The following is an 8400-nucleotide window of genomic DNA, read 5'->3' on the forward strand; positions in this document are numbered from 1 at the left end:
TGACACAATTTCCATAAGAAAAATCTAATCTTTGGAGGGATATTCAACTTCCAAATCGAAGAAAACGGCGAAGGTACACCTTGCTGCCTACTAATGCCTTGCAGCAATTCCACCCCCGACTTAACAGAATACTTACCATCAGGAGCAAGACCCCACACCCTTTTATCATGATACGCATTGCTCGGGAGGAAATACTTAGCAATAGAGTTTGATATTTCTACTGGGACAAATTGCCTAAGTAACGAAACATCCCACTGCCTATCAGGTGAAATAAAGAAACTGACTCTTAAAGCCTCCGCCCCACTAGGGATATTACAACTAGCACCCAAAGCATGCGAAAAAATCCAATTATCATACCAAAAAGAGATACTCTCCCCATTGCCGACAATCCACCTTAACCCCTTCCGAAAATCACTTCGAAGATTCATAAGTCTTCTCCACTGCCAAGAAACATTCGTTTTAGTTTTATAAGTAAAGAGATCTTCATTCTTTAGGTATTTTCTTTGAACTAGTTGCACCCAAAGATTTTCTGGAGAGTCCAAAATCTTCCATAAACGTTTAAATTGAAGAACATTATTAGTGATCTTGGCTTTCCGAAGGCCTAAACCTCCAAATTTTTTAGGACTGCAAACCTTATCCCATCCAATCAAATTTGGGGACTTAGCTTCAGAAGCTTTATTCCAAAAGAAGTTGTGGTAGCACTTATCAAGGGAAGAAAGAATAGTCGGCGGCAAGCAAAAGCTTTGCATTTGGTAATTTGCTTTCGTAGCCAAATTAGACTGAACTAAAATTGTTCGCCCAGCTTGGGATAGGGAATTCTCTTTCCACTTCGTCAACTGAGACGACACCTTTTCTTGAAGATCAGAAAAGGTAGCATTAGTTACTTTCGAATCTATGATTGGGCATCCTAAATATTTACCCAAGGAAAAAGACTTCTCCATTTGCAAAATTTCCGCAAAATTGGCAGAGAAAAACTCAGATACATTTGGAGTACACTGAAACGCCGACTTGTGAAAATTTACTAGTTGACAGGACATTTTACAGTATTTATCTAGTATAGATCTAATAATACGAAAACTGTCGTCCGAAGCTTTAGCAAAAATCATAGTATCATCGGCAAATGTTAAGAACGGAATTTTGACTCCCGAATGACCTAAAGTGACACCTAATGACTTACTTCCAGTCATACTAGCATTCTGTAATTCCCTTGCCAATATTTCCGCACATAATATAAAGATATACGGCGATAAGGGGTCTCCTTGACGTATTCCTCTTTGTGGAACAAAAGTTTCACCTGGAATGCCATTAACTAATACTGAGAAAGAGACCGTGGTAATACACTGTCTCAACCAATCAACCCACCTAGTGCAAAACCCTAACTTACCTAAAGTAGCAAAGATATAGTCCCATTCTAGTCTATCGTATGCTTTTTCCATATCGAGTTTAATAGCTAACCACCCAGAAACCCCTTTCTTGTTCTTGAAAGAATGGAAAACTTCATGTGCTAACAGCACATTATCTTGAATGAGTCTCTCTGGGACAAAAGCTCCTTGCAGGGGATGGATAATTTTCCCCAAAACCACCTTTAGCCTATTAGCTAGAATATTGGCAATGATCTTATAAATAGTCGAGCACAAACTAATTGGCCTAAAATGGTTGGGGTTAGATGGGTTATCAACTTTGGGAATCAAAGTAATAAAGGTATGGTTAATTTCTTTCAGTAATTTTCCTGAATGGAAGAAAGCTTTCACTGCTCTAAACACCGAACTACCAACTAATGACCAATATTTCTGAAAAAAGAAAGGTGGGTAACCATCCGGCCCCGGGGCTTTATCAGGAGCTAAATCAAAGGTAGCTTCTTTAACTTCTTCATAAGTAACTTCTCTACATAAGTAGGCATTATCTTCATCGGAGATAATTTCATCTAGAAGGCCAAAATCTATGTTAATATCAAACGTACAAGAACTATTTGACGTGAAGCGTTGTTTAAAAGCTGCAGTAATACACTCTTCAATCCTTATTGATGAGAAACCATCCTCCTGAGGGTCTTGAATAGAATTAGGAGATTCCTATTTTTCCTAATCGTAGCACAGGAATGATAATATTTGGTATTGGCATCACTTAATTTTATATGATTAGACTTTGCCTTAACCTTCCAATGAATATCTTGAAAATGAAGTAATTTCGCTTGTTTTGCTAGAAATTTATTCTGAATCGCAATAAGATAGGGGCAATCCTCCTTTAGGCTTAACTCACTTTGGATAGCTTTTAACCTTGCTTCCACATTCCTGAGTTGCCTAAAAATATTACCAAATCTCGTAGTAGACCAACATTTTGCCTTCTCTTTGAGAAGCTTACATTTCTTTGTTAGACAGTACATAAAAGAACCTTGAAAACGAGTACACCAAGTTTTTTTAACCAAACAATCAAAATCTTTGCGAGTAGTCCAGAGCTTATTAAACTTAAACGGAGGTGCTTTTCTAGCTTGCCTAACATTTAAGGATAATGAAACCTGGCAATGGTCGGAAGAAGTGAAATTATGATTAAATAATTTGGCACCAGGAAATAAACTCAACCAATTAATGCTAACTACTCCTTTATCTAATCGTTCTAGAATATTATTAGGTCCATGAATTTTTTTTCTCCATGTAAACTTACTACCTTCAAAAGGTAATTCAACACACTCTATAGAGTCAAATAAGCGGTTCATATATGTTAAACGAGAGAATTGAAAAGAACTACCCCCTTGTTTATCTTCTCGAGAGCTAACTTCATTAAAATCTCCTAATAAAATAAAAGGACAATCTAACGTCTTAATATACTCAATTAATTCCTCCCAAAACAGTTGTTTCTGCATATAATTTGGAGGGGCATAAAGAAAAATCACTACAAACGAACAATCCATAGATAGAAGACTAACATTGCAAGCTAAAAATCTTTCATTTTTATGAAGAACTGAGAGACTAAAGGGGTTGGACGCGTTATCTTTCCAAAATAACCAAATACCACCTGCCAACCCCAAAGAAGGGAGATAGTCAGAGTGCTGAAATCCACAATATCTAACACACCCATCCCCCGGTGGAATTTGAGCCTTAGTTTCACATAGCATCATAATTTGCACTTTATGGGCTAAGCTAAAATCTTTGACTTCCTCCATTGCTAGGTGCCTTCTACACCCTCTAATATTCCAAAAACTGATATTCATTTTAATAAAAAAAACAACAAACTTACTTAGGGCAAACCCTAAACACACTAGTCGAAAATCCAAAAGGAAGGAACTATCATACAGTTTACTCTTAGGATAATAAATCCCCCCACGCTTGAATGAAAGCATACAAACCGCGAAAAAACTAAGAAATAAACAGTAGGAGTCACTTATTACAATAGCAAATAAGAGCAAATTACTAACTAGCCAGATGAACTTACAATGAGCCCAACATAAATACATCAATTTCTTTATACCACTTTTACCATTAACACAAAAAGCTTTATAATCAACTACTGAGATTACAATAGAAAGATTACATAAGCTTACATTGACTACCTGCCCATATACTAAGGGCCAAAAACAGCACAACAATTGAATAAAAACATAACTTTGGATGTCATCAAAGCAACTGGCAGCTAGGGACGTTACAAAATATGAGAAACCCAACCTCCATCTTCTACAGCACCTACCAAGACTAAGAGGGAAGGATTCCCATAGCATTATAAGGACAAAAATATATACAAACCACAAAAACTTGATCAATTTTAATGCCTTCATAACATTAAACCCCCAGCTGAACCAAATACCCCTACCACCAAACATTCTGCACACTGACATCCCAAAAAAGAAGTTATCATCTACCATTAAACATTCATGCTTTGTATCTCTTCACACCTGAAGAAGCCGAATCATCCTCACTATTACCCTTCCTCCTCTTAGAAGCACTAGAAAGAGAGGTGGGTTCCATAGGAGGATCCCGCTCAACACCCAAAGAGCTAATATGTCTCACAATAGAGCTGGCAGAGTCAATAGAATGGAAAGGGGAATCATGATTAGCAGGAATATCATCACAAGTTCTATCCTCATTATGAAGAATCATAGTATCATTCTCCACATCAGATTCAAACATAGAATAGCCCCCAAACTGTTGCTCAGCTAAATGCACCAAAGGGCCAAATTGATTACCTTCAAAAAACTCACCTGGATACACAACTTGAAGAGGAATGGGAGACAGCTCAATATCAGCAACAATGGGTGGAGCAAGATCACAGCCTACACCCTCACCTGCCTCCTTGGAGGAGAAATCAATCATAGCAGCTTGAGAAGCACCAGAGGAGGGTAATATAGGAGGGAAAGCCTCAAGAACAGTATCATCATCAGAGTCAAACATGTTACCATACTGAGGGGCGGAGGCAAAAACAAGGGCCTTGCCTTTACCTTTACCATGAACAGGAGCAATAGAAGGAGAAACCTTCTTCACTACAGGATCTTTAAACACAATTCCCATATCTTTTTTCTTACCAAACTTAGGAGCAGAATTTTGAAAACCACCAGACTTCATATGAACATTAGCTTTAGCATGCCTATACACTGACTTAGGTTTAGCTTGCACCACATTGGCTTCCACAGCCCTGGTAGCAAGATGAACTGACCTATTAGCCAGAGATAGGATCTCAACTAAATGCTTTTGTTTAGGACTTTTCAGAAGGGACACAGTGATCTCTTTTTTGGGAGCATGCAACAAGGAACACACATCTATAGAATGATCCTCAATCCCACAGAAAGAGCAACCAGCACTAAAATCTTCATACCAAATCACATAGCCACATTTTTGCCCACCAGCACGAGTTAGTTCAGCATATTCTAGAAGAGGTTCAGTTATATCAACTCGAATGCAAGCTCTAGCAAATCTTATTTTATTCCTTAACAGAGAATTTGAATCCAATTTAACTAACACACCAACATTGTTTGCAGCAAACAAGTTAGCCAAAGACTCAAAATTAAGCAACTCAGTTGGGAATCTAGGAATACGAACCCACAGATCAACCCATTTGATCTCTTCAAGAAAAGGATCAAAATTGGGTCTCCAAGCCTGAAGCACAAACAAATCACCTTGGACATGCCAAGGTCTCTCAGCCCATACAATATCAATATCATTAGGGTTAGCAAATTTTAACAGAATCCAATGATTACCCATTTCTAAAAAATCAATATCACCTTTAACAAACTTCCACTCAAATTTCGTACGAGAAATGATAGTGCGAACATCCAGAGGTTCACCCAACATCTTACCTATCAAACAAGACTTAGAAAGCTCTTTGATATCTTCCTGAACCTGAGCAAGTTCATCAACTACAACTGACTCAGGGTAGGCAACATCAAATGGGGGATCATGCGAAACATTATCAGTCTGAGCAGCATTAAGACCATTTTTAACAGACAAACTCTCATCAGGGGTTCTAAGAGACTCCTGAGACTGGGTCTCAAGTGTCTGCAAAGGACCTGACTCAAGCACAGCAGCTTTAAAATTCATATCCATACTAAGACGAAAAACTAGGCAAGAATTTAGAGAGAGCCAAAGAAGAGAAATTCTATAGAAGCAGACTATAGAAAGAAGCAGAAGAGAAGAAGTGGTTAGCAAACTCACCTTCTTAGGGTTTATATAGAAGATAATACCAGCACCATATACATATATATATATATACATATATATATATATATATATACATATATATATATATATATATATATATATATATATATATATACATATATATATATATATAATGCCAGAATTAACCAATCTAAATTAAAACAATTAATCTTAATTACTTGTACAAGCTCTTTATTATTTTCTAAGAAAATTATCTTTAATGGAAAAGAATCATTGTGGTGTCACATCTTAGTTCAGGCTCGCGGTATAAAACCAATGCTAGCCTAAACCAAAAATCCAAACTTATGAATGGGTACCAATTTCAATATTAGTGCTCGTTTTGGTTGCATAAAAAAAAAATGCAAATTCATTGAAACTTAATTTTTCCATCTAATTATATTTTTTAGGAATTTTGCTAAATGTGATTTGTTTATTCATGAGAAGTGAAAGTTCCCATGGAAATTTCACTTACCTAGGTCTACTTTCCATGAATTTGTCAACCAAACAATATCAAAAAAATTCAATTCCTATGTTAAACAATGTCAACCAAACAAGCACTCAATAGATGATTCACTGCTTTTGATTGGTGTTTAAAGTAAGGTATCTACATTTATGTGCATATTTCTTATAGAAATATTTGTTTCCTTTTCTAGTATTATTATTGCACAATAAATAACTTATCATGCATGATTAATTAATTAAAGAAATTAAACAAACAAATGATTTTAATAAGATTAAATTTTTTATTAGGAAAGATAATTGATTCAAAGACCAACCCCTACTAGGTTATTAGCCTACAAGGGACATCAACTCAAATGTTGGATACAAGACTAAACAGTCCAAAATTAAATACCCTAATATATTACTGGGATAAGGAGTCGAACACTGATCAATGTCCTAAAATTCGAGTTGGTACTCCAGTGAGCTACCACCTCTCTCAGATTAGATATTTACTCTAAACAACACTAGCTTGCTAGAATAGAAAGTGTGATAGTAAAATAACTAATAGACTCAAAGATAAACTTCTTCTTTTCGTGAACATGGTGAAGATAGTATCAAATGCACTATTCAATAATTCGGATCAAATGAGAAGTAATCAATATGAGAGTCATGATAAAGGATTTTTTTGCATATTTTTTAAACTGATTTCGAAAATATTCTTTTTTCCTAATGTGAAACTTATTATCATGTACTCCCAACATTTTGTAATAGAAAATGGATATTTTGTTCCAAGAAAAAAGATTTTTGGCTAAGACTATATTTGCATATCCAGTTCAAACTTTAAAGGATATCCACATCCAATTCTATGAAGTTGAATCTCTTCCAACTTTTCAAGTACTAAACCTTAATTGCTCGAGTCAAAAAAAAAAAAATTGTAATTGCTGACTACAAATGATACAATTAAAAGTCAAAAAGTAAATCAGCAATAAGTGTTGCAAACTTGCAAAGTAACTCAAAACATGTTCATGAATTTATTACAACACGTAACTAAATATGGTCTTTAGTCTTTGCACCAGAAAGAAAAGATGGACTTTAATTAGTCCAATTCATTAATCGAAATGATATGCTAGTTTGAGAATGAATTATTTGCCAAAAGCAACAAGGAGTGTGATGCTTCAAGTTCATTCACTCGCCTGATTGAGTCATTGCAAAGATCTTTAACATCCTTATGCAACATAGTAAGTTGATGTAAATCAAGTTGAGATATTGATAGTTTCCTCTTGAGACCATATTTGTTTCCTCCTTTGTCAATTTCTCCACTTCTTTTATATTCAAATTCTAGTTGGGCATCCAAATTAGTAAGTTTTTGGTTAAGTTTATGAAATCTAACCTTAGGAGATTTCATCTTCAATGGGGTAAAATCATCTTCACCCTTATAACTTTGTTGTCGTTGATACTTATTTTGAAACTTATGAACCACCTTCTCAATGTTAGGCTGGCCAAAGGAGAAAGGCTTTCCACCAGGAGAGAAGACAATAATTGCAACCTCTGCAGCACACAAAGTAGAAATCTCATTTGCTTTCTTAAAAATTCCTGATCGACGCTTTGAAAATGTTACCAATCTTGAAGAGCTACTTTCGATCTTCTTCATCTCAACCTTTCTACGACCCATTCTTTCTAATTTCTATGTTATGAAAACTTATTGGTTTTTTATGAAGAAAATATAATGGTTCTACAATGACATTTAAAGGAGAATAATTTCTTATCTCTATAATTGGAAATAAATCATGTTAGATTTTATCCTAATGGAGGGGTGCTAATTAACGATGTAACTGTAACTTTATTCTTTTACTTGTATATTTTGGTTTCTTTTAGTTGTAAGACTTTGACTTTTTACGCTCTTTAACGCACAACTTTACTGGTTAATTTTTTTTATTATCCATGGTGAAAAGTTCTAAAAATTTCGTTTTTATAAAATAACATTAAGATTAATTTACTTACATTTTACATAATAACATATGTGTCCAATATTAATCAAAAACTAGAGTCAAGTTAGTATTTGAACGATGTGAAAGTCAGAGTATTGCTATTAAAAACAAAATCAGGAGTACATATTAATACTGCAATAATAAATAACATTACACGTGTTTAATGTATATTTATGAATTTTATCTCAAGAGGAAACTATCAATATCTCTACTTGATACTCCCTGCCCTTTATAATCCCACATAATTTTATGAATTTTATAAATATATTTTAATGTATATTTATGTATATTTTAGTATTAAAATAATTTATTTCTTAGTATGTTAACTA

At 34.7% G+C, this 8400-nt stretch overlaps 1 protein-coding gene across 1 annotated transcript; it reads right to left on the reverse strand.

The window, feature by feature from the left end:
* Nucleotides 1-6792: 6792 nt before the first annotated feature.
* On the reverse strand, nt 6793-7812 carry LOC104884924 (agamous-like MADS-box protein AGL29). Its single transcript, XM_010669627.3, has one exon. The coding sequence runs from the start codon at nt 7753-7755 to the stop codon at nt 7210-7212; it is 546 nt and encodes a 181-aa protein (XP_010667929.1). The 5' UTR covers nt 7756-7812; the 3' UTR covers nt 6793-7209.
* Between the last annotated feature and the right edge of the window lie 588 nt (nt 7813-8400).

Source organism: Beta vulgaris, chromosome 8 (assembly GCF_026745355.1).
Source record: "Beta vulgaris subsp. vulgaris cultivar EL10 chromosome 8, EL10.2, whole genome shotgun sequence".
Lineage (NCBI taxonomy): Eukaryota > Viridiplantae > Streptophyta > Magnoliopsida > Caryophyllales > Amaranthaceae > Beta > Beta vulgaris.